Consider the following 27,533-nt stretch of genomic DNA (forward strand, 5'->3'; position numbering starts at 1 on the left):
GCTTGCCTCAAAACTCTCACTCGACAGTATTTTAATACAGTGGATCCTCAGGTTATGGTGGGGATCCATTCCAGAGGCCCTGCCACAACCCAAAAATGGCGCACATCAAAGCGCATGCGCAATTTAGCACTTCTACGCATGCGCCAAACCCAGAAGTAACCCATTCCGGTACTTCTGGGTTTGCTGCGGACATCCGCCAAAGCGGACGCAAGCGGAGGCAGATGCAGAATGAGGTTTGACTGTATCCAAAATATTCAGCCAAGCTTTATTTGGAATTATTTTTAATGGAGTGATAGCTTCCTTTGGTTTTCTTTAATATTTGCTAAAACAGTATTTGGGTCTACTACATCTCTTGTTTGTGTCGATCATTCTGTGGACCAACATTGGTATCAATATTCTGAACAGAAGTAACGCCACCTATGCTTCCTACTATCAACCCCCCCCCCCTGTGATTAATGCCCTCAAAAGACATGGGGGGGGGGGCTACAAAGGTCAGCACATAAATATTCATAAGCTTGGTTGTATTTTGGGGAGGGAAAGGAAGGAAGAGTTCAATTGGTTTTCCTTCTTTTCGTCTCAAAAAGAAAAAACATTAAGCTTTCCAGTAATGTAATTTAGCAATTTGCTGCATTTTAATCATTGCATATAAGTGTATAAGGTAATTATATATAATATGCCTAATTGATACAGCGCAAACCTCCCACCACCACCAGAGGTTCAATATGGGATGCAGAACAGGACTGAATGCAAAGACTGAGGGCAGGCTGGGAAAAGGCGGTAATTAGAGCAAGGAATGAAAGAGCTGTGTATTATAATTAGATGAAGAGAAGCATGCAAAGCAATGGGCTCAATTTGGCAGCTCCCCACGTGGGCGGCTTAATATGAAATTTCTTGGCAGCACAAAAGCTCCCAATGGTGTGGATTTTGAAGCCAGTTGTCCTCCTCCCGAATACTCCATGTTATACCCTGCCCCATGAATTCATGTTCCAGTGCAAGGGCAGATAAGGGAAAGTAGTGCAGATTTCAAACGTATTGCACCATGACAGCTGACCAAGGACTCCAGGCTTTGGGCGAAAAACCGCAAGGGCCAGGAAACTAGACTCATAAGAGACTCAGGTGGACTAAAACTAGTTCACTCCTCAGTGATTCCTCAAGTTTAGAAGGGAAAAGTCAGCCCCTATGACTGGCAGGCCACCTGCGTTTGCCTGATCAACACAGCAATGGATTCTTCTTGTGGCATTTCTCATTCCAGCTTCCATTCATCCAGCTTAGTGCACTGACCTTCAAAGTGTCTAGCAATGGATGTGGCTGCTCCCAAGCACACTCTGGCCTTGGAGGAACCAAAAGCTGCTACTTCTCAGAAATACTGCATCCATTTCCAGGTCACACCAGCAAAATCCAAAACCACCTCACCTGCAAGCTAACCATTTTGGGTGGCACAGAAAGGACACACATATAACTAAAAGTAGAATGGCCCTAGGTTAATTTTAACTCTGCCCCAAAGGTAAATGCAAAGTAGCTTTATAAATACACAACTAGTTGGCCACATTCTCCAATACTGTTGCAGAATACCAAGGCACACTTGAAAAAGCTAACAATCTAGAAGAATTGAGGGAGATCTTTTGTCAATCCATCACCTGTCATTTAACTCATTTATCAATCAATTATATTTATAAAACTGCACAATAACACAGCCTCAATATTTTCCCCTTTAAAACACATGGAAGTATGATACAATTTATAATTCAGCATAAGCTACAACACAGTGATTGGTCATTTGCTATTAGAATCATATCCCCCCTTTCCCCCCCATATCAATCAAATCTTAATATAAGATACTCCATTGATTAAAACTGGCTCCTACTGATTAATCAACCCAAACTTTAGTTGGTTAAGCCACCGAATAAATTCTTGCATATGTAATAGGGGAAGGGAACTGACATGAACAAAGATTTTATTGTGAAGGGACTATTTTTAAGGCATGGAAGGGCACTCATGTAGAAATGAGTGCAATGTCCTGATGCATAAATATCTCCTGCCAGTGGCTGTTAACACCAACTCTGCCTCTGTTATTGCACAGCATGACTTCCAAACTGGTGGAGTTCGTAACTCTCTTCACTCCTACTATTCCCTGAGGTACTCTAAGATTATCACTACCAGGGTCGAAGAGTCTATAAAAAGGATGAAGAGAGCTGGGAAAATTCCACAGAGGTAGAACCAGAGAAGGAGAGTCACGGAATCATCATTAACAAGCATTTCTGACAAAAGGCAGCCAGCTGCACCAGTCTTTTTTTCTTGAAATCGAAGAGCTCCCCCTGCTGACTTATGGCATCCTTATTATTTGCAATAGCAAGAATGGTGGTCTGTGTTGGTCTCACAGAAATTAGGATCACCGAAATAGTATCATATTGCTCCAGCCTGGAGCTTAAACCTGGAGAGGGAGGGACCAGTGGTACAGTGCATAGTATGCAGATAGCAGTTGGTGGGGGAAACCCATCTTGACCTGAAATCATGGACAGCTGCTGTCAGGCGAAAATCTAGGTGAAATGGGGAAATAGCCCGACCCTCATTTTTGCAGTATTCTTTCATCAGAAAGGCAATGTAGAACTCAGAACATTTAAAAGGTGGAGACAATGTCCTTTTTTATTTATTCGTTCCACTACATCCCAACTACTTAGTCCCCCAAAAGAGGCTCATAATGAATTAATGCAAAAACAGAAGCACTCATATGATACAGCAATAAGATGCATAAAGTAAGAGATTGTGTAAAAGTGAAGGATAAAAACTCAAAAGGTCAGACAAAAGAAAAAAGTTTCAACTCCCCTTCTCAAAGGGCATGGATCTAATGAGTTTCCTTTTGGGAAGGAATTCCATGACGCTGGAACTTCCATTGACTCCTGGTTCACACAGACTGCTAAGCCAAACAAGTTGTCCCATAGGCGATCAAACAAACCACAGCTTGTTTCTACCTTAATTAACTGTAGCCTTAGGTGCAAACCAGGCATAAAAAGGCACTAATTTCTGGTAGATGGCAAGTCTTGTCTCCTGCGGTGTATGGAATCCATGCAGAATAGTGGATTCTAATCCAGTTTTTGAAATAGAGCAAGTCAACATCTATAGAACAAGTCAACACCTTAACCAGAAGCTGCATTCAGCTTAAAAGCAGCTCTGTTCTGCTTTCTATGCCATGTTAACAAGCATGCAGTACAATCCTATCTTCAATGGGGCTTGCTGCCTAGTAGGAGAGTATATGTTTGAAGCCCTAAAGGCACTTGCGAAACAAAGCAAAAAGCTGCAACCCTCTAGACAAGGCTCTGAAACTGTGTTTGAGCAAGCCCTGGCTCAGACATACATGTAACACTGTGTGATTTCTCTACACTTAGGTTACCATACAGTTGATAAAAAGGAGCTGGAAGCATGACTCCTGAAAAACAATCAGTTTGATTTTTTTATCATAATTCTGTTTGGGGTTTTACTGACATCCTATTGAGAAACATAAAGGCACCTGATGACGCATAGTCAAGTATGCATGGGTAAACCAGCTCTGCAAACAACGTTATAAACACACGTTGTAATGGTGGTTTCCACCCGCGTGGGCAGGAACCAACTTGCTGTGCTTTATAATTTTCATTAAGCAGGGCCTGGGGGCTATTGGGACTAAGCAACTTGATTCATCGTAGGCCAAAACGTCCACCTACCTCCTCCCTCAGCCAAACTCCTGATGCCCGCTGAGTCACCTTCATCACCAAGCCCTGCTTCGATGGCAGGGGGTCAGCTTATGGGAATCTCATTAATGAATGCAGATCTATGCTGCAACAGCTTTAGAGGAAGAGCTGGCTGTCCTTGGCAAAGACGTACCCTGGAAGCATGTGTGAAGCTGGCTTTTTTCTTTCTTTTTTTTAATCAATCTCAGGAGGACAGAGTTTCAAATCAGAAATCCCAAGCCCTCCTGCATTGGCCAGAAGAGGTTTCAACTAATCTCTGTTAATAAATCTTTGCCCAGAAAGCCCAACTGCTTTTGGCCTTAATACAAAAGCAACATCTGCTAGAGTGGTCTTCTGATTACAGAACCCCCACCAGGAAGCAGGATTAGTCTTCTCTTATCAAAACTGCACGGGCTCAGAGGGTATTCTCAGACCTCCCTTTAATGCTGGACTAAGTAGCACTGAATCCAGCCAAGTATTAACGCTGCATTTGCTAGTGGGCTTCTGTTCTGTTTCCACCTGACAGTTCTGTGCAAAGGCAATCAATCCTAGCCTATTCCTGAATGGAATAGGCTCTAACCGCAGTGCATGGAATATAATCCATTCAGCTGAATTTATATAAAGAAACAGTAAACATTCACGCGAGCAACAAATGCTGAAAAATGCAAAGTAATCCAATTGGCACATTCTACAGATTGCCCGGGGGGGGGGGGGTCAGAAAAGAAAAGGGCTGGTCAGATGCAGAGCACAGACTACGCAAAGGAAGCCAGAATACTTTCTTCATACCCAGAGGCAGATCTTGGAATACAATTCCACTACTAAATCAGTTTGATGTCTTTTTCACAGAGGAAGAGCCCAATGTCTTCATGCCCCTTTGTAAACCATGGCATCCAACTTGCAACAGATAGAAACACAAATGCTCAATTCACCTTGGTGTAAGCCTGCAAGGAGAGTCTGGTGCTACAGCTCCCAACCAGGGAACACAATGAAGTAAGGTAAAGGTAAAGGGACGCGGGTGGCGCTGTGGGTAAAAGCCTCAGCGCCTAGGGCTTGCCGATCGAAAGGTCGGCGGTTCGAATCCCCGTGGCGGGGTGCGCTCCCGTTGTTCGGTCCCAGCGCCTGCCAACCTAGCAGTTCGAAAGCACTCCCGGGTGCAAGTAGATAAATAGGTACCGCTCTGGCGGGAAGGTAAACGGCGTTTCCGTGTGCGGCTCTGGCTCGCCAGATGCAGCTTGTCACGCTGGCCACATGACCCGGAAGTGTCTCCGGACAGCGCTGGCCCCCGGCCTCTTGAGTGAGATGGGCGCACAACCCTAGAGTCTGTCAAGACTGGCCCGTACGGGCAGGGGTACCTTTACCTTTACCTTAAAGGTAAAGGGACCCCTGACCGTTAGGTCCAGTCGTGGCCGACTCTGGGGTTGCAGCGCTCTTTTCGCTTTATTGGCTGAGGGAGCCGGCGTACAGCTTCCGGGTCATGTGGCCAGCAGGACTAAGCCGCTTCTGGCGAACCAGAGCAGCGCACGGAAACGCCGTTTACCTTCCCGCTGGAGCAGTACCTATTTATCTACTTGCGCTTTGAGGTGCTTTTGAACTGCTAGGTTGGCAGGAGCAGGGACCGAGCAACGGGAGCTCACCCCGTCGCAGAGATTCGAACCACCGACCTTCTGATCAGCAAGTCCTAGGCTCTGTGGTTTAACCCACAACGCCACCTGCGTCCCTCACACACAGTGAAGTACAATTTACTAAACAGGCTGATGATCTCAAAGCAGTCTCAGTACCCCTCATAAAACTATAGTTCCCAGGCTATTTTATTCTATTTTACTTATTTTAGTGAGGGGGAGCAGAGCTACGACAGTAAAATGGGACTTAAGCCAATTGAAATTGGTGTTGTACATGCACCATCAAGTGCAAACCATTCCAGTGGCAGGATTTTGGTTCACAACAAATAGTATTTTCCCTGTCCTGCATACAGAACACAAATATAGGAAGTTGCCATATAGAAGGGCAAACTATTTGTCGATGAGCCCATTATCATTAACTCTGACCAGCAGCATCTCTCCAGAGTCTCAGGGAGAGGGAAGACTTTCCCATCAACTGCTACCAGATCCTTTTAACAAGATGCACTAGGGAGTGAGTCTTGGACTTTCTGCATACAAAGCAGGTGCTCTATCATTGAGTTATGGTCCCTCTGCTTTCTGGAGGCTTTTATATTGTGCTCCTGTTTTACAAGGTGCCAACCATTCTGCCTTTGCTACTCCTGAAGGATATTAATGTAGAGAAAAAGACAAAGGGCTACAAAATCCCTTTGTGTGTTTGCAATGGATGGGGGAAGGCAGAGCCATCAGGATAAAAAGAGAGGTGCAAGGAGGAGGAAACTGACTGGAAGGTCTAGCTGCAACTCAGAACAGATTTCAACCACCACACCCTCCACTTTGAATAAATCACTACGTGAGAATTATATTGCTACTATTAACATTATTAATTTCATTTGTAAAGGCACCTACTACAAAAAGGCCCAAGGCAACCTACAATACAAAAAACCAACAAAATAATTAAAAGCAAACACTCAAAATGATCATAAACTAATTCTAAAAGAAACAGACAGAAACTCAATCCTCTCATCACATATACAAGCCAGCTAAAACAACCATAAGAGTAACAGAGAAGTTAACAATCAAATGCCTGGGAGAAGAGGAAAATCTTCAATTGATGCCAAAAAGATGTTAATGCAAGGTTCTAGTGCCACTTATGCTAGTCCAACGGGGGAAGAACTTTGCTAAGGATTGCCTTTACCTCTGTAGATCTGAAAACTAATGAAACAGAGAAAAATTAAAGTAGGAAAAATATACTCGTTTCCTGCTAGAAGTCTGTCATAGAGCTTTGTCAGAAGCTCAGCCCCCAGCCCTATTAGCATGCTAAAATCAAACCACTGAAAATACAGCTGTGTCTAAAGAACCAAGAGAACTTCTAGCTTTGGAACTAGCGCCACCTAGCGGAGGCCAGGAAGCAAATAAAGCAAGATTTTTGGAGCTTTCGAAAATGAAGAGATGAGCTGTGAGGGTGTACAATAAATCAATCTCTAAGTTAAAGTGTGCTTCAGAAACAAAAAGGTGCCCCTGGAAGAGGTATGTCTTTTGGACTAAATGTGAAAAATCCTGAAGCCATGTTTTTTTTGTGTGTGTTTTTTTTAAAACTGCACCATGACACCAAAGCCCTAGTTGGATTAGCCCATTCCTATGCGGAAGGCAATGGCAACTGCAAAAATGGTCTCATTAACTGGGGTCTGAGCCATGCTCCTGGCACCTCTTGCACACCCTCAGGCACTGCCATCCCGGAGACCAGTAGTGCCAATGGGAAATCATACTGCAGAAAATAATCTTGTTACAGTGCTCTGGCAGACAACAGCTTTCCAGTGACATTTCAGATCCACTCTGCCTGGAAATGTCAGTATTTATAAGTTGCATCACTAATCTCAGGAAAGGACACTTTTGGGACATCCATCAAGTTGCCATGCATTAAATACAATTAAAAAACCATGCACCCAGGAATCAGAAGGCTGCCTCTTCCCTGACAGCTCTTTTCCACATCAACAGTAGCATATATGGACATACCATTTGCTAATAAAGCTACAGCAGTAGCAAAACTCCCAGCCCATATGCTGCTACATAGGAAAGGCCTGCCCATTTCTCAACTTAACAGGATCTGACCGTTGCAGATTTCCCCCCAAAAGGCACAGTGTGCCAAGGGTATGACAAGATATGACATACTCACGCTTTGCATCACTGCAGCAGGAGTTTGCCAAGCAGGAGATTACCAGAAACTGCCTGATTTGCATATTCCTATATTTGCCTGATATTATTTTTTCCTGGGTGCTGAAGCAGAATTGTAGGTTTTTGGAGTCACATCACAAGGAGGCTTTCTCAACTGCTGTATGTGATTGGATTCTGTCCCTTACTCTGCAGACACTTTCAGGTGACACGCCCATTCTCTGGATGATCTCTGTGCAAAGGGTGAGGTTTCACCAGGACACTGGACTACATAGCCCTGCCATGTACCAGGAGACTGAACCACTCAGCTATGGCCCTTCCAGCTTTGGCAGGTAATGTTTCCTTGGTTGAAAGCTTGTGGTTCCTTGGTACAGAGCATCCAGGGGTAGGATTTGAGCGCAAAGAAGCTTCCCAGGAATGCCAGCCCTGCTAGCGGTCCTGCTTTGGACCCAGATGGCTCTGTGGTCTCTTTTATAATGCTAAATACCCACCCACAACATACTCACCACGATTTGGGCTCTCCAAAATGCAGGTAGTTGATGCTGTAAAGATCCATGTCCTCTGTATGCCAAGCAAATGTGGTTTTCCACATCCCAAAGTAGAGGTAGGGGGTGTTCACGCCTTCGATGATAATTCCACACTGATGTTCCACCATATCTAGTAGAGTGTTCAGATTCCCAATATTCCACTGTTCCACATCCTATAGGAGGAGAAAGAAGCCACTCTCAGGAGGGAAAGTAAGAGCTCCTTTGGCTTCAGGACAGAGAGGCTGCTGACTGCCACATCCACATGCAATGTCTTAAGGAAACGCATGTGGCAAGAGCAGGGTGCCTGCAGGCATTACCAACAGCAGGGGTATGGGATACACAATGGTCCACTGGGCAGCAGGTCTGAGGGAAAGAACTGGCATACGCACACACACGCACACACCATCAAACAGGTACAAAAGCCCCCCTCTGCAACATGAATTACTCTCCACCAATGTTACGGAGAGATCTGATTCACAGAGGAAGGGGGGAAGGATGACAATGGAAGTTGGAAGAGGGAGACAAAATCATGACTGAAACCTGCCCTAAGTATAATGCACGTAAGGCTATATCCACAGAGTTCGGCTTAAGGGTCACCACCCATGTGAACTTTGCAAATTTAAAGCCAGTCACAGCTCCTAACTAAGGAATCACACGAAATGCAGTACTTTTGAAAGAAGCCAGAAATCCCTGCACAAAAGGTTCTCAGCACTTCCATTTAATTAGAATTGCAATTAAGCCTGCTTCAAACTGATCTGGGCCTGCAGAGCGGACACACACTCATCGCATCTCATGGTCGCTTACTGCATCATAAAGGGAACCGCTGATATCTGCGCCATAAATAGGAGACACAAAAGTCAGATTCTTCCAGTATTTGCGTTCCAAGTCATCAAAATCTTGGTGCCGGGGGGTACAGTACCTGGTCAATGAAATAGAAGAGGAAGCCAAAGATTAGACATGGCAAACCCACTTAATCTCACATGCTTGTACTTCACACACCTGATCACTTTTATAAGGAATGTGCTTCTATGTAGGGAACAGCGTGCAAACTACACAGCTGCAGCCACACGACACACATATACGTGTGGAGGAGCTTTAAATCGCTGGAGCTGGCACATAGGGTTGAAACTGCGCATGACTTTCCTGCAGAAAAGCAATTTCTATGTAAAGATTTATTCCACCTGACAAGCCACATCAGGGCAACTAGACTACTGGGGAGCTTCCCCCCCCCGCCCCCCAATGTGGCTTAGCCAGTTACCTTAAAAGCACCAGAATTGTGGTAGCTGATGATTGCAGCCAACAAAACACACAAACACACACAGAGAGAAAATTTAGGTTACCCTTCTTTGCTCAATAGCAGGGCCATGCAGCCTTTTATGCCCAGTCCCATATTAAGAACCATGCGGGAAAGGTGCTTTAGCCGTGTGTTCTCCAGAATGCACCTGTGGGAATCACTTCATTTGATGCACCTCCCCTTTCTCCGATTCCTCCTGAAGCTGCCCTCATTCTTCAAACCCCATTAGACTTCCTTCCTTCCCTCCTGTTCATTCCCTACTTATTTTCTCCAGCTTTCAAACTGCTTTCTCTTCTTTTCTATGTAATTTCAGAGCAACTGAGACAATATTTTATATTATTTTCAAAAAAGCATTTCCCCTTTTTTGTATAGCTTGGGTAGCATATGTTTTCCCCCAGATAGCTAAGAACAAATTGTTGAGATTCTGCTGTATCTGCACGCATTTGTAGAGAGAAATTACTTCAGCTTGCTTTCCAGAACAGCAGGAGGGCAATCCCATCAAACCCCAGTGGGGCTTCCTTTGAGTAGACCTCAGTAGGACTGAGAAGTCTAATCTAAAGTAGCCATAGTAGAAATTGAAGGTAGAAATTGAAGGAGTGAAAGTCTTTATTCTAGATTAGTTAATCCAGAGTACTTTTGTCTCTGGCTCTGACCATAGCAGGCATGCAGCTTCTTAGAGATTATCCCTGAGAGTGTGGCCCTTGACAGAAAAAGACTCAAACCCTATAAAAAGGACAGGAAGGTGCATCACAGAGGAAACTAAACATGGCCAACACCCAGGCTGCCTCTATCAATACTAAATAAGAAAGTGCTTCTCCCACTGTTAAATCATGGTCCATTTTAAAACAAACACCATAATGGTCCTAACATGTACATACTTCTCACTATTGGCCAAGTGACGATAATCTCCAACCAGCATTGGTTTCTTCTGAATATTATACTGAGTGAAGAGTCCCGACTGCCCAGTCACCACCTGTTGGATGGGAGCGGGGATGACCATGCTGTCAATGTCGTCATAGGTCCTGCGTGGCTGCCACTCCTTGGGAGGAATCACCTGGAAAGCAGGTGGGAAAGCACATGTCAAGATATCACCACTAAAAGGCACAAGGCTTACAGTAACATAATTATTTTTGTCATTGAAACAGCAGCCAGGATTATCTTGGCTTCATTACTTGTTTACTTTGGAGGAAGCTCCTTTACTATTATTATAATAATACTATGCTAATATCATCATCAGTTGTAGAGCTAGCACACTTGGCATCCTGGTCAAGTCACTGGTCAAATATCAACTGAGAATCAATTGATCACATATTGGTCAAATATTCAATGAAGCTAAGAATGCCACTGTATACAGAGTCAGCTATTTATTTCATTATGGTGCCACTACTAGAAAGGGCAGGAGTCAAGGTTATTTGAATCCATTCCTACATCAGTCAGCTGCAAACCTAGCAGATGAGCAAAGTTTCTGCTGCCTATGAGTTATAACTGCAGTAGGAACAGAAGCAGCCGTCAACAGCAAAGGTCACTGCCTGCAATTCCTTGTGACTCCAACTTATTTGCTACAGGAACCAGGTGGTGCCAGTTCTATAACTGTAGGCTGATTGTGGTCTTCGAAGATAAAAGCCAAGACAAGTACCGTATTTTTCGCACCATAGGGCGCACCGGACCATAGGGCGCACCCAGTTTTTTGGGGGGGAAATAAAGGGGGGGAAATTATTTTTCCCCCCCAGGCGTGGGGCTGGGGTGGGGGAAGCTCGAGCTTCCCCCGACCCCAGCCCCCAAACAGGCAGCTCTCTGCAAGCCGTGGGAGCGCTCCCGCTGCTTGCGGAGAGGTCCGTGAAGCCTGGGCGCGCTGATCTCAGCGCGCGCAGGCTTCGGCATGCAGGCAACTCTCCGCAAGCAGCGGGAGCCCAGCGCTGGGCTCCCGCTGCTTGTGGAGAGGTGTGCAAAGCCTGGAGAGCGTGAGGGGTCGGTGCGCACCGACCCCTCTCACTCTCCAGGCTTCAGCGAAAGCCTGCATTCGCACCATAGGACGCACACACATTTCCCCTTCATTTTTGGAGGGGAAAAAGTGCGTCCTATGGTGCGAAAAATACGGTAGTTGCTCTGCAATAAATGGTTCACATTTAAGACAAATCGAACCAAAATTGGTTATAATAGCGAGAGAGGGAGGGAGGGAGTGCTACTGCAAAACAATGAAATTAATGAATTCGATTTTTCTTAATTTCACTTAATTCATTTTTACTTTATTGTTCTTACGTATCAAATTTGTTGATAAGGCTTTCAAAACATCCGACCACTCTTTGACAGTATATTTGGTCAGTTGACCAAATTTTTTTTGGCAAATGCCCAACCCTAGATGTAGGGTCCTTCTGAGCAGAAACTGCTAGCATGAATATCCCTATCAAAGGCAGTATTCTCAACGCTCCCTCACTCAAAGCAAGAGAACATGGAAGAGTCACATTTTGGCTGGAGATAAAGGAGGCATCAAAGTACCTCGAGGGGCATTCTTGGAATTAAAAAAGTGACTCCCCATTGGCAGCTTATTAAGCCTGAGCATCTTATGTAACAGCAATTAAACTGCCTTGCTTATATTGGCTTCTCCACCCAATCTTAGTTCACATATCCCTTCCTTCCTTGTCCTTTGTCACACCAACTCCAACCAATATTGAGAGGACTGTTTTTTTGTCTTATGTTGGCACCTTGAAAAGGGCAAGAAGCTTTCTGATTGTACAACACAGCCTATTTGTAGGATACTGATAAGCTGCTGCTACATACAGTGCAACTCAACTAAGAAAACAAACCATCTGTTTCACTGTGATCAAGGAGCCCATGCTGAGTCTAGTGGAGGCCAGCTAACTGGAAGATATCCAGAGAAGTCCTGGGAAACTGAACAATGCAGAAAACTCCAACAGCAAAGCAAAATTAAACGGCACCTGGCCAGGCTGAATTAGGAAATTACTGCCTACAAACCTCTGGATTAAAAAGGCTGAAGTTTACTTCCTTTCTTAGGCAGGCAAGGGCCTACAGCCCAGGTGGGGCTCACTAGCTCAGGGAGAAGGCGTGTCATTCCTCAGCTGGAATACGCTCAGAACAAGCATGCTATGTGCTTCATGTTTTGCACATAGAGAAAAAAAGTGTCCCAGGTTCCAAAGATTTGGAGGGGGAAATGGAATTCACTGTGGGCACCCTTGCTATTCCTAATTCACACCTAAAATAGTAACACACACCCCCTGCCCCAATTCTCCAGAAGAAAGCCCTTTTGCTATCTGCCTAAAAAGGTAGTTAAGACACAATAATTAAGCACCCAGCAAAGCAAAAAGCCTCAGACAATAGAAGAGGAAAACCTCATTGTACCTGCCATCTACAACTGGCTGATAGCTAGTTAGAATAATCTACCTCTAAGGAAGCAAACCTAGTGAAATTCATTAGTACACTTGACTGGACAAGGACACATGACCTGGAAAGCTTTCAACAATACTCCTTTCCCCTGTGAATCGGTAATAAAATGAGTAATTGACCTGCTTCAATGAGGACCTTGTGTTTCCTGACTCAACGCACTCCTTGCTGAAGCTGTTTTGTTCTGCTGAATGTTCCCTGCGTGTGTTTTTGTGCCAGGTTGTGGCAAATGAGGCTCAACTATGCGGAGACAACTTTCCTGATGCTCCAACACACTTGAATGCCCATGTTGAAGATATTAAAGAGAAAGCAATTATATAAATATAAACTAAGCCTTTTCCAACTAGATTTTCCACTTCCCCACTCCCACGCCTTCCTCAGGGCCACCACTTTTTAACGTTAGTCAGGGGCGAAACTAGGTTTTATTTCACCTGGGTCAAAGACCTTGTTTAGCACCCCTCTGTGTACATTTGTGTACACACACAGAGGCTGGGAGCCTAAATGGCGCCCCTCTGGAGGCTTCACCCAGGGCAAAAAAGAAAAGAAAAAAAACCTGGCTAGCCCTCCCATAGCTACAGCTCTGTGTTAGTATTACTAACTGAATTTTTAAAATATATAATTGAATGTTACCCACAAGCCACTTTGAAGGACTTGTAACCTAAAAGGTAGAATACAAAGTATTATGATTAATAAAATAAACATTGTGCACTTTAAGTGTGATGAATAGATTTTTTTTATTTTTTTTTAGGGGACAGCCTGGAAATTGTGAAGCAGCCCCCGCTGCCGTTCCAACCATCCACCTCATAATAATAATAATTTATTATTTATACCCTGCCCATCTGGCTGGGCTTCCCCAGCCACTCTGGGCGGCTTCCAAAAAAGTATTAAAATACTGTAATACATCAAACATTAAAAGCTTCCCTCACACAGGCCATGGTGGGTACAGGGGGCTGGAAGCATTGGTACTTTATTTAAAGATGTTGGGGGGGGGGGTGCCAACAGAGTACATTCAACAGAGGGCATTCCCTTTGTGCTCATTTGCCCAACTCCAAAAGCTACCCCCGAAAGCCAGTATCAAACTTTAAGCTGGCACTGGTATTTGTGGACAGCACAATAAAAAACACTTTTCTTGTGCTAGCTAGCATTATTACATATCAAAAACATGATTTCAAGGTGCAGGACATATGTATCCTGATGATTTTGACAACTGATCTGCCCCAAACCATTGTCTAAATATAGGTGTGATCTGTAGTGCATCATGGTGTGAGAGAAATCCCATGTAAAAAAATCATACAGATCTGTGTCCCAGGTCTGTTTGTGTATCATGTTGGTGCTACACTGATGAAGAGATTCAAATAGGGTCCCTGCGAACACTGTGGTTAAGTGGGAGTTTGAACGTCCCAGGTCAGCTGTTAATTTGGAGGAAGATAGGGGTGTGTTTTGCTTTCAGGCGGCTCTTGGCTTTTTCTATTGTGGCTTCCTGCTCTTTACACACCAAAATTCTACTTGGTGAGTGTCATTTACACATCTTTCTCTTGGGAAGGTTGGGCAGGAGGTCCTGAATCAAGAGCTAAGTGGGATTTTGCTCTTTGTTCCAGGAGGTTCCTGAAACGTCTTTCACTATTTAAACCCACATTTCAAACGAAGTAGTGGAAATGTATAAAAGGATGTCATATAGAGGAGGGAGAAAGGTTGTTTTCTGCTGCTCCAGAGAAGCGGACACGGAGCAATGGATCCAGACTACAAGAAAGAAGATTCCACCTAAACATTAAGAAGAACTTCCTGACAGTAAGAGCTGTTCGACAGTGGGATTTGCTGCCAAGGAGTGTGGTGGAGTCTCCTTCTTTGGAGGTCTTTAAGCAGAGGCTTGACAACCATATGTCAGGAGTGCTCTGATGGTGTTTCCTGCTTGGCAGGGGGTTGGACTCGATGGCACTTGTGGTCTATTCCGATTCTATGATTCTAAGGTCAGCAATGTCACACTGGTGTTCTTTAAAAGCTTTTGGGTAGATGCCACCCATGCCTGGGAGTTGGTCGGTTTTCATTTTGCCTACAAAATGGGCTACAACTTTGTCTCCACTATTTGCCTCGGTTCCTCCCTGTGAATCTGCCCTGCGTCTCTCTGCTGCGAAGGCAGACGCAAAGAATTTGCCCAGCGACCTCCTCCTTTAGCACACCTTAGCCTGCCTTTGGGATGCGGATGGCGCTGTGGGTTAAACCACCGAGCCTAGGACTTGCCGATCAGAAGGTCGGCGGTGAGCTCCCGTTGCTCGGTCCCTGCTCCTGCCAACCTAGCAGTTCAAAAGTACGCCAGTGCAAGAACCCTCCGGCAGGAAGGTAAACGGTGTTTCCGTGCGCTGCTCTGGTTCGCCAGAAGCGGCTTAGTCATGCTGGCCACATGACCCGGAAGCTGTACGCCGGCTCCCTCAGCCAGTAAAGCGAGATGAGCGCCGCAACCCCAGAATCGGCCACGACTGGACCTAATAGTCAGGGGTCCCTTTACCTTTACCTAGCCTGCCTTTATCATCCAAAACTCTAGGATTCTATGATTCTATGAAATGTAAAAAGAAATAATTTCTAAAAAAAATCTGTAACATTTGCACTATTTTGTGGTTCTGTTACCCCACCCTTGTTTAGATGTGGCAGCCATTTTGTGAATTCTCGTGTCTCAATGGCAACCATTTTGTGACTGGTACACACAACCCTCTCAGAATTTAACAACTGAAGGACCAAAAGGTTGACAATCCCTGATCTTTACTTTAATCCCAATTAAAACCAAGCTCCTACCAATTAAACCCTTTACTGTCCCAGGCCATAGGAAGATCAGCTGGGACCACTTCCTGGACCACTGAGACCAAACTCACCTTAGCAAGTCCAGCTCTGTGAGCTCCCTGGGATTCGATATAAGCAATATATTTTCCAAAGTCCTGGAATTCTTCTAGTGTTGGACGGAACGTCATGATTTTACAGCTGGGATTCTGTGGACTTGGGTTTTCAGACCCCATCATGCTGGTGATTTTTTAGCCCCTATACAGCAAAGAAAGTGAGAGAGGATAAAAATAAAAGTTAAATGAAGACCACCACGCCCCCTTTGATTCATTTCTTTTTGTGTTCTTTTTTAGTTTTATGCATCCAATGGGAAATGTTTATTTATTTTCAGCAGTCCAAGAAGTCAACATGGAACAAGGACAATCTTATTAGAGATATTCTTTAAATTGTCATTGCAAAATACCTACTGTCAGTTGTAGGAATATTATATATGTAGTGCTGGAAGCTGATCCGAGTGGCTGGGGCAACCCAGTCAGAGGGGGTAGGGTACAAAATATAAATTAGTATTATTACTATTAAAATTAAGAAATCATATTTGCACAACTTACGCAGCTATCAGAGGTGGGCAATGTGGCAAATCTACTGACACATTCCAGGGAGGAGAAGCGAACTCTTAATTTGACAACTTATTTTATTCTAGCTTCTAGTTATAGTATAAAATTAAAATTAAATAAGAGATGAAGTTGTTATTGTTCAGCAATACTCAAGAGCAAACCTACTGAAATTTATGAATTTAGGCTACTCAAGTCCATTTATTCCAGTGGCTCTATGCGGAGTATGGCTAACATGGGATATCACCCATTGCAATTACAGTAACTCTAACCATTATTGTGACTATTTTGTTTTTTAAAAAATCCTGCACCCTCAGAAAAATGATTCCCAGGGTGGCTAAAAAGTAATTTTAAACAATCACTAGTTATATATTTATACAAACCATACTTCCTCTTATTCTCTACAAGGGAATGCAAAGCACAGGGGAAAGTTTTGGTGTGCCATCACTTCTTTCTGCATTAGAACATTTTACAGTACATTTTAAACTTCTCAGGTTAGGTCGCCTGCAAAACATATTCCTACCCCTGACAAAAGACCCATTGCACCCAGAGCTACCTTCCCAGATTACTGTCATTTTTCATACTTTAAACCCAAAGCGAATAATCTTAGATTTAACCATGCTGGTCTCACTATTAGTGTCCTTTCAAGCTACAAGGGATTCGGCTACATTAGTAAAGTAAAAACATTTTATATGTGTTATAACACTGTGACGCCAGATGGCACTGTGGAGTTCTGTCTTTCGCCAACGTGATTTCCCCCTTTGAGGTTTACAACGTGTTTTTCTGAAACACTTTTTTGCTGTGTCTAGGTTCAGTCAAGGACAGAGGAAACAGGAACAGTACAATTTGCAGTTATCCAAGGAAAAGCTCTGCCTTTTGTCCAAGATATACTGTGGCTCAAGGGAGGAGAGACTGAGGAACTCTGACCAAAGGAGATACTTTTGAACAGCTCTGTCCCAGTTATTCACATACCCGCTAACATTTCTCCAACAAAAATAGGGATGTCCCATTCTATAAGGGTAATTTTACTATTTATACTCCACACATCTTACTGGTTTGCCCCAGCCACTCTTGGCAGCTTCCAACATGTATAAAAATATTTTTTAAAAACATTAAACAATTAAAAAAAAAACCTTCCCTATACAGGATTGCCTTCCGACTGCTCAGGAGTTGAATAACTCCATACCTTCCAACATTTCTCCAATGAAAATAGGGACATCCTAAGTAAAAGCGGGACATTCCGGGATCAAATCAGAAACTGGGATGGGTTCTCTAAATCAGGGATGTCTCTGGAAAAGAGGGACACTTGGAGGGTCTGTCTTCATAGCATGGTCCAGCGCCTGCTCACCCATCAAGCAAGGGAAGGCAACTGTTCCTCAACAGGAGTTGCTGCTGGTGTCTTACTGCTAGGAAGGAAAGGGGTGGGGCCTGCCTTCTGGGGTCATCTCAGTATTACAATAATTCAGCTTCGTCTTTGGAACAGGCTGCCTTTGAAAATATGCATTAACAGCTACTACAATGCACTGCTAAGAGGGAACACTGGTAGTTTTCTTTAACTTGTGGAATATACTAATTACAGAGCATCACAGAGTCTGACTGGTATCAATTTTGCTCTGTACACCAGAGGCAGCAGAAGAGCACTCAGAATTTTAAAAACCATCAACCGACCTGAAAAGAACTGTTTCATTTGCTTTAGATTTCCAAGTCAGTGCCTCATCTACTTTGGCATGTTAGCCAAGATTTTTGTTAAGAGTGACTTTACACGAGGAAGCACCTTATAGAAGTAGATGCCATAATTAATTTCAGCAAAATCATTCTATTGGCAAACATAAAAGCTACAGGATTATATTTTAAAACGATAATATGCTATTCACTTGAAGCATCAGCAGAGGGCAGCAGAGAGTTATGGGATGATGGCATTCCCCACAACCTAGTCTAGCCCCAAGCAATGCCTCAATCCGTTTGCATAAAAACAAAAGGCAGCAAGATGCAAAACTATTTAAGTACAGTGGTACCTCTGGTTGCGAACAGGATCCGTTCCGGAGCCCTGTTCACAACCTGAGCAGAATGCAACCCGCGTCTGGGCGTGCGCAGGTCGCAATTTGCCGCTTCTGCGCATGCACGTGACATCATTTTGAGCGTCTGCGCATGCGCGAGTAGCAAAACCCGGAAGTAACCTGTTCTGTTACTTCCGGATTGCCGCGGTACGTATCCTGAAAGAACGTAACCTGAACCTAACGTAACAAGAGGTATGACTGTACTTAATATGGAAGGCTCCCTGCCTCTGTAGTCCAAGAAAACTAAGCATTGTAAACTATAATTTCCCTGTACATCTTGTAAAGAAGCTAGGTAGGTAGTCCTACTAAGGAAATGCTTACTTTTGATCTGCCTCCACAAGAGTGAAAAAAATGGTAAAGTAATGCAAGTCAAACAAAACTTTTCCCCTGAAAAAGCACCTCTTAAAAGACACTGAAAACAGCCAACCCCATCCCACCCCACAAAGGTGCCTGAAACAGCAAGTTCTTTCTCCACCTAGTTAAGATAGAGAAACATTTCCTTGCCTGCATTCTACAAGATCAAGAGGCACCACATATGTGGATAGGTCTGGCACCCTTGCCAAGGTGTACAAGTTCCTCTCCTTGGATCCAGGCATCCACCATTTCCCTTAGTTCATCTGAGGAAAAAGCTTCTAGAAAAAATGCCCAATAAGCTCACATCCCTTCCCTGAAATTCTTGCTCTACCTCTCTTTTAAATCAGAACCAGTGAAGGCGGTGCAGGTCCTGTGTGAGTGCCTGGAGGCGGTTGGAGGATGGATGGCGGCTAACAGATTGAGGTTGAATCCTGACAAGACAGAAGTACTGTTTTTGGGGGACAGGAGGCAGGCAGGTGTGGAGGATTCCCTGGTCCTGAATGGGGTAACTGTGCCCCTGAAGGACCAGGTGCGCAGCCTGGGAGTCATTTTGGACTCACAGCTGTCCATGGAGGCACAGGTCAAATCTGTATCCAGGGCAGCTGTTTACCAGCTCCATCTGGTACGTAGGCTGAGACCCTATCTGCCTGCAGACTGTCTCGCCAGAGTGGTGCATGCTCTGGTTATCTCCCGCTTGGACTACTGCAATGCGCTCTATGTGGGGCTACCTTTGAAGGTGACCCAGAAACTACAACTAATCCAGAATGTGGCAGCTAGACTGGTGACTGGGAGCGGCCGCCGAGACCATATAACACCGGTCTTGAAAGACCTACATTGGCTCCCAGTAAGTTTCCGAGCACAATTCAAAGTGTTGGTGCTGACCTTTAAAGCCCTAAACGGCCTTGGTCCAGTATATCTGAAGGAGCGTCTCCACCCCCATCGTTCTGCCCGGACGCTGAGGTCCAGGGCCGAGGGCCTTCTGGCGGTTCCCTCACTGCGAGAGGTCAAGTTACAGGGAACCAGGCAGAGGGCCTTCTCGGTAGTGGCGCCCGCCCTGTGGAACGCCCTCCCATCAGATGTCAAAGCGATAAACAACTACCTGACATTCAGAAGACATCTGAAGGCAGCCCTGTTCAGGGAAGTTTTTAATATGTGACATTTTAGTGTATTTTTTATCTTTGTTGGAAGCCGCCCAGAGTGGCTGGGGAAACCCAGCCAGATGGGCGGGGTACAAATAATAAATTATTATTATTATTATTATTATTATTATTATTATTATTGCTTTCTCCAAACTGTACTAGAACTTTTTTTTGGTGGGAGGGAGAACCTGAAGCAGTGGAGGTTGGCAGCAAACACAACTAGAGGCTTGCTAGTAAGCCGGGTCAACATTTGCTGACCAGTGTCCAAAATGTCCAAAATTAGCCAGGAATTTCCACCTGGCTATCAGCTACAGGATGGTGCCTGACATCTCCACCATCTGGAGGTACATACCTGGGATCATTGGATCTGGACTGTTTTCACACACTAACACCACATCCTGTAGAATTCTATCAGTTATAGTTTATCTGTACAACTGGAATGAATTGCAGGAACCAAGGAGTTTTTTTCTGTGCAGCCTGAGCAGGAACAGTCACCACTAAGAAAAAGAGGTAGGGATAGGCCAATATATATGTGGGCTGTCCCTGGATCAAGTAACTTCTCTTCTTCAAGTTCTCAAAGTTCTTAACCTAGGCTCAAGGTTTAAGTCCGCACAAGCACTTTCCAGAACCCAGAAAGCAAGATGAAGAGCTTTTATTCGGTGCCAGCTTTTCCTGCCACAGAAAGCTCTTAAGTCCTCTGTCTTGCTTTTCCAGGATCTTGGAAGGCTGCAGGCAGGCTCTGGAGGCTTCCATGGAAGTTCAGACAGCCTCTCCTTATGTTTTTCTCCCTCTCTCCCAACCCTGCCCTTAAAAAAACAATTTCAGCCAAGCGCATAAAGCTGCTGCGCGTAAAGTTGTGATTGCAGAGGGTTTAAGAATGCAGCAGGAAAACCTACTAGATCCAGAAGCACCCCTGGATACAAATGCAATTCTATCCAGGATAGGCAATTGATGAATTTATCAAATATGGGAACTATTGGCCTCTATCTTGCCAGGATTCCTCTGTCTTGCCAGGATTCAAGTGCAGCTCATTTTCCCTCATCCATCTCACTACTGCCTCCAGGCACTGGTTTGGGGCCTGTATGGCCATTCCAATCCCGATTCGGATGTTATGGAGAAATAGAGCTCAGTATCATTAGCATTTTGTTCCTTTTTAAGTGCAAAAGGAAACATTGGAATCAATATGTTTCTCTCACTTAACTATCTGTCAACATACATTTTATTCACGGTCAATGAACTGTCCCAAAACGTCTATCTTCTTGGCAGCCCATTCCCAGGTTCGAGACGGTAGAAATTTATCTTTCTTTACTCTCTCTCCTGCAGGCTTAAACGATCTAAAATTTCCCCCCTCTTCTCCTGCTTCCAAGGGGGGTTTAGTAATTTTAACCGATGGAAATTTAGTCCTTTACAATAAACTTTTCAGACTTTAGCTTGCGATGTCTTTGCTTCAAACTTTACAAAAGCGGAAGGCAGACTTCCTGTTTAGACCTTCCCGCTTCGGTGCCAAATTACGAAGTTTAATAATCCAATTTTCCATTCTACTCACGGGTACTTGTTTAAAGTCCAATTGTCCACAGGAAAAAGTCAGCGCTCTCCGGCAACAGCAATGTGGCTTCACTCCGTGAAAAGAGCAGTCAATTCGCAGCACCGCGCCGCTCACCCCACGTCGCTCCGGATCCCCGAAACCGGGTTTCCCCGTGAGTAGGGGAGGCGCAAAAGGTGGCAGCCGAATCCCAGGTCCACAGGCTTCTCCCGCTTGTGGTTTTTAATGGGTCTCTGCCTCGCCGTGGCGGTCCAGACCCTGATTTCCACGGAGCGGATTCCTCCCGATCAGAGGAAATCCGCCATTGCCGGTGGCGCTAACCCGGAAGTCTCTTATACTGATGGCACCTTCAACAACTGAGCCAAACTACTTTGACACAAAGCACTTGCTCTATTCTGGTGAATCAATAGGAATCCCCTACCAAGTGTAGAAACAGAACTGGCATTGACCTAGTTGCCCCTTTGCCTGTTTTCATATGCTATGCCTGGGGTACTGCCTATAGTAACAAGTGGCTATCCTCCCCGGGTGTCTGACATGATGAGGATCCTGGATGATTGAAATGGCAGCTCCTGACCATAAGCAGAGTTGTGTCAGCTATGAAGTCACATTCAGAACATAGAATTCAGCATCCCGAGAATCCCAACTTTCAATTTTTTATAGTATAAAAGAATGCTGCAGAAAAGAATAATCTGTAACTGTATAAATGGTGCAACAGTAATAAAAATTACGGTACCGTATTTTTTGCACCATAACACTCACTTTTTTCCTCCTAGAAATAAGGGGAAATGTCTGTGCGTGTTATGGAGCGAATGCCTGCGGGTGGCGGGGGGGGGGGGGATCTGCTGCAGTCGTGAGCAGAGGATCCATGGTTCCCCTTCCTTCCCTCCTCCGTGGTTACAAAGCATGGATCCACATGGATCCTCAGGATTTTTGCATTAGGCTACTCCAAACTCACTGTCAGATCACATGTCTGTGGCCACAGCATGAACCACAAAAATCATATATCCACTATTTCGTTTAGAATTTTTTTTTTCTTGTTTTCCTCCTCTAAAAACTATGTGCGTGTTATGGTCTGGTGCGTGTTATAGAGAGAAAAATACGGTAAGTATTTTTTTAAAAGAATGTCCCTGGCCCTTGTGACAGCAAAATGCACTCATTATAAAAGTCCGTTATTTATATATTACATTTATTTGGCACCTATTAAAGCACTATGGCTTGAAAGTATGCAGGCAATTCCTGGCAAAATCTGAGCAGCAGGAGATGTAGCAGGAATGGTCAGAGGACTCTAACTTCAGAGACCTGCATGCATCTTTGCTCCTCTTCATGTCTAGCCAAAGAAGAATTATGAAAAATAATAATGTATGTGCAAAAAATACCACTGGCAGCTGGATTAGGTGCATCTTGCTAATAATAATAATTTTATTATTTAAACCCCACCCATCTGGCTGGGTTTCCCCAGCCACTCTAGGCAGCTCATAGCATATATCAGAACATACCAAGACGTCAAGTATTAAACACTTCCTGATGCAGGGAAGCACTGATATGATCCAGCAAGACCATACTTAAGCAAGAGTGCAAACATGAGGTCACTTAAGAGTGCCTGAGGATGCACTCTTGCTCCCTAGACTGAACACATATATTATTGGATCGTTAGTGGGTTTCAAGTTGTTGGTTTTTTAAAGACTATGAAAGACTGACCTTAGACCACTCCTGATCTAGAGTGTCTTTGACCATAATCTGACCTAGGCATATATTCCACCAGAAGAAAGCCCAGGTTCTTATCAAATCTGCATCGAAGAACTGTTTAGCCTGCCTTTTAAATTTCTGGATTTCTGCATTCTAACAAGCAAACGAAAAAGCTTCTCAAGTACTGTATCTAATTCCATACCTAAGTAAAATTTCATGGCAATGAAACAAAATAAGGAAAAATCTGGGTCACCAAATGAGTCTCAGTTGCCACTGCTGCCCAGATTAGAAAAATGTGGGTGGGAAGCATTTTATACCAACCAGGATCCACAACAATCAAAGAGGGAAAGACATGTACTTCTCAGACTGAAGACTCCCCAGATGATGCTAGCTGAAAGGTAAAGGTAAAAGGTAAAGGTACCCCTGCCCGTACGGGCCAGTCTTGCCAGACTCTAGGGTTGTGCGCTCATCTCACTCTATAGGCCGGGAGCCAGCGCTGTCCGCAGACACGTCCGGGTCACGTGGCCAGCGTGACAAGCTGCATCTGGCGAGCCAGCGCAGCACACGGAACGCCGTTTACCTTCCCGCTAGTAAGCGGTCCCTATTTATCTACTTGCACGCGGGGGTGCTTTCGAACTGCTAGGTTGGCAGGCGCTGGGACCGAACGACAGGAGCGCACCCCGCCGCAGGGATTCGAACCGCCGACCTTTCGATCGGCAAGTCCTAGGTGCTGAGGCTTTAACCCACAGCGCCACCTGCGTACCTGAAAGGTACATCCAGCTAATTAACACAAATAAGCTTAGTGCAACAGCTAACTATAGAACCCACAGTGGAAGGAGAGAAGGAAACTCATCACTCACAATCTCTAATTATCTAAAAGCACAGCAAACCAACACTGCTTCTGGCAAATGAAGGAGACCACATGTCACTGGATGAACAGAAAGGAGATGAAGCAACTTCCCTACAAGGAAAGGTTACAGAACCTGAGATTGTTAGTTTAGAGAAAAGATAAGAGTCGTGACATCATAGAAATTTATAACATTATACATGGCACTGAAATGTATTGGAAAGTGGATAGAGAAAGGTTTTGCTCTCTCCCTCATAACACTAGAACTCGGGGAAAGCCAATCAAGTTTAATGTCATGTCAGATAGCAAAAGTACTTATTCACAAAGCGTAGAGCTAAATTATGGGACTCTCCCCCAGGAGGAAATGAGCACCAAAATGCATCGTTTTAAAAGATGACTGGACAGATTCGTGAATGGCTATGTTCTACCTCCACTGTCAGAGGCAGTACAGTGGTACCTCGGGTTACATACGCTTCAGGTTACATACGCTTCAGGTTACAGACTCCGCTAACCCAGAAATAGTACCTCGGGTTAAGAACTTTGCTTCAGGATGAGAACAGAAATTGTGCTCTGGCGGCGCAGCAGCAGCAGCAGGAAGCCCCATAAGCTAAAGTGGTGCTTCAGGTTAAGATCAGTTTCAGGTTAAGAACAGACCTCCGGAACGAATTAAGTACTTAACCCGAGGTACCACTGTATATCTCTGAACACCAGCGGCTTGTTGGCCACTGTGACAACAGGATGCTAGACTAGATCAGTGTTTCCCAACCTTTTTTGTGCAAAGGCACACTTGTTTCATGAAAAAAATCTCAAGGCACACTACCATTAGAAAATGTTTAAAAAATTAACTCTGTGCCTATATTGACTATATATAAACTTTTACTTATGTAAAAAAAAAAAAAAAAATAGTAACAGCATAGAAGGTAATGGTTAGGCCCTCTTCCAAATATGCTGGGTTTTTATTTGCAGGGACTGTTCTACATGTGAAAGCATTCAGCACTGTCATTCTCCCATCTGCCATCTGAATTGGTACTATTCTGGGTCAAATTACTCTGCTGCATGTGTAGATGAAAATGGCACCAAGTGTGGGGGAGGGGGCAGAACAGGTTTCAGATACAGGATATTAAGCATACACGTACTTCAGATTGAACTGGTTGCTTGCTTTGCAAGTTTTAATTTCCCAAATGACTGCCTTGGCAAGCGCAATACCTACCAGGCTCAAGGCCGGTCTCGCGCTGCCGCTTCCCGCGCTCTCAAGGACCCGGGAGGAGGAAGGCGTGAAGGGAATCCCGAAGGCGCGAAAACCTCGCGCATGCGCAGGCCTTCCGCCTGCGACAGCCCAGTAGGCCGGCCGAAGCGAGCGACGATGGGATGTGGGAGGGAGCTCGCTCGCCGCCCCGCGTGTGCCTATGTGGGGCACGTTACAGCCCCGTGACGTCAGCGCCACGCAGGCAGCCAGGCAGGCAGACGGCGAGAGCCCCGCGCTGGGCGGCCTCTCTTCACCGCCGCCGCCCCGCCTCTCGCCGCCCGACTCGCCCGCCTCCCTCCCACAGCACACCAGGCAACGTCTCGCGGCACACTAGTGTGCCGCGGAACACCGGTTGGGAAACACTGGACTAGATAGACTGCTAGCTTGATTCAGCAGGTCCTTTAACTAAGGTTATCACAGATGCCACCCCCATACCATGCCATGCAACATTTGCTGTAATGTTCATGAAATGAAGTACTAAAAAGAATTCTTTCCAAGCAACAGCAAGCTATCCCTCTGCTTTGGAACACTTAAAAAATAAAAATAAAAGCCCGACTAGCTTTTCAGATACCTTTTAATTGAATAACTTTCTAAAAGAAATGCCTGAAGTAACAGATATCACAGTTTGAAGTCTTATTTGGTTACATTTTACTCCAAAAAGACCCATTCATCCTAAATAGAACTCAACTAAGGCAGATGGTTTCCCCAATGTGGACACCATTAACACCTCCTCCAGCAATGGTATTGGGCTGTTTTATTTAGCAGGTGACAAGGTCAGCTCCAGCTCCCCTAGAATGCAGAGTCCTGGCAACAGCAAATCTTGCAGCTGCAGCAGCCAAGGTTAACAGCAAAGAGGGCAATGAAGAGGAGGTGTCAAGAGGCCACATCTGTCCTGATCCATGCTAGCAACCAGACTGGAGCTAGTGGTAGTCTCTCTTTTCCATCTGGACCAGTGGCCATGAATGACAGGTGTTCTATGGTTAGCCAGGATGCTTGTTGATAGTGTAATTTCCTGTTTAATTTCTGCCCACCATGCAGCTGTTAAAGGCACACAAAAACCTACTCCCCCCCCCCCCAAAAAAAAATCCAGAAAGCTTGCCCACTCCTGCTCTATATGTGGGACATTTAGATTCACCACTTCACAGCTCCTGCCTTCAGGTTATCCTATCTTTTTTCCTGTTGAGGTCTCCAAACACCAGAATAAAATTAACAGAAACAGACAATAACAAACAACTAATTGCATTCTTTCTCAGAAATAAAAATGTTATGTGATGCTTATGATGGGATCAATCTATTCTGCGCAGCAGCAACTCTTTGGAAATATAGGTTTCACGACTATACAAAATTTGATTATTCTTTCATCATAAGGATGCAATTTGTTGTTGTTGTTTAGTCGTTTAGTCGTGTCCGACTCTTCGTGACCCCATGGACCAGAGCACGCCAGGCACTTCTGTCCTCCACTACCTCCCGCAGTTTGGTCAAACTCATGCTGGTAACCTCGAAAACACTATCCAACCATCTCGTCCTCTGTCGCCCCCTTCTCCTTGTGCCCTCCATCTTTCCCAGCATCAGTGTCTTCTCCAGGGAGTCTTCTCTTCTCAAGGATGCAATTATGCTGATGTAATTCCACTGATGTCATGAGATTTACATACTCTATCTGGGCTATAAGAAGGCATTGCCCAAATGTTTTGCAGACTTCCATATGCATACAGTGTCAGGGAAATGCAGTATTTTGGCCCTATCAGGCACTAACCTGCACTAATTTATGGACAAAGCTGTGGCTAGAGAATTAGATATTGAAAAAGATATACTTTTTTAACTACAGAAAAGTTTGATCCAATTTGAAAACTCTATAGAAAAAAACTGGGAGCTTTGCAAGAAACATGTCTATTACTCAAATTCAACTCTTCCAGTGTTAAAAATGTGCATTTTTTTTTTTAAAAAATAGTACAATATTTTCCCACACCCTAACTTTTAGCAAACAAAGAGCATGTGGACTTACATGGCCTAAAGCTTTTTCCAGACTAGCAACTACAGCACGTCTGTATGAAGCCAAAACAGTTTATGTCAAAACAAAAATAAATATGCAAAAATCTTTCCACAAGACACAACTGCGGAAAAATCAAGAGGAAATAAATTTTCAGATCTCAAGCTTTGCCTTGAAACTAAATGTCTGGAGCAAATGTTTGATTTGCCAGCATTGTTACAGAGGTATGTGGACAAATGTAATTCCTAATCCTATGAACCAGACAAGTAAAACCTACAAAGGATTCACAACCATTCAACACTCCATGTTTTTGCACTTGGCAGCACAAATTTTGAATTGATACACACTAAAAAATGTTCATGGTAGCTGAGCTTTTTCCATCCCAATAAATATTGATTTGATACTCCTGTAGATCACTTTATAATCTGAAAGCAAAAATGACAAAATTGTTTCCCCCCTCTCCACAAAAAAATACAACAGGGTATTACTACAAAGTACCAAGTTAGGCAGGTTCTGCTAATTGCCATTTAAAGTCAGCATCTGTTCGTTAGCATCAAATGTCCCCATTTAAGCTTGGAATAAGGACACACTGTACAGAAGTGA

At 44.5% G+C, this 27,533-nt stretch overlaps 1 protein-coding gene across 3 annotated transcripts in view; it reads right to left on the reverse strand.

Annotated features, from left to right (window-relative positions):
* KDM4B (lysine demethylase 4B) overlaps positions 1-27,533 on the reverse strand; it is a 192,848-nt gene that overhangs the window by 144,776 nt on the left and 20,539 nt on the right. For all 3 annotated transcript variants that reach the window (XR_003704470.2, XM_028713805.2, XM_028713806.2), the window contains exons 2-5: positions 15,556-15,718; positions 10,171-10,346; positions 8,803-8,917; positions 7,978-8,171 (exon numbers count right to left, since the gene is read on the reverse strand). Coding sequence is in view for 2 of the 3 variants with exons in the window: in XM_028713805.2 (XP_028569638.2) it covers positions 7,978-8,171; positions 8,803-8,917; positions 10,171-10,346; positions 15,556-15,699 (629 nt within the window). In the remaining variant the exon portion in view is untranslated. The remainder of the gene's footprint in view (positions 1-7,977; positions 8,172-8,802; positions 8,918-10,170; positions 10,347-15,555; positions 15,719-27,533) is intronic.

The sequence above is a fragment of the Podarcis muralis genome, chromosome 18, assembly GCF_964188315.1.
Source record: "Podarcis muralis chromosome 18, rPodMur119.hap1.1, whole genome shotgun sequence".
Lineage (NCBI taxonomy): Eukaryota > Metazoa > Chordata > Lepidosauria > Squamata > Lacertidae > Podarcis > Podarcis muralis.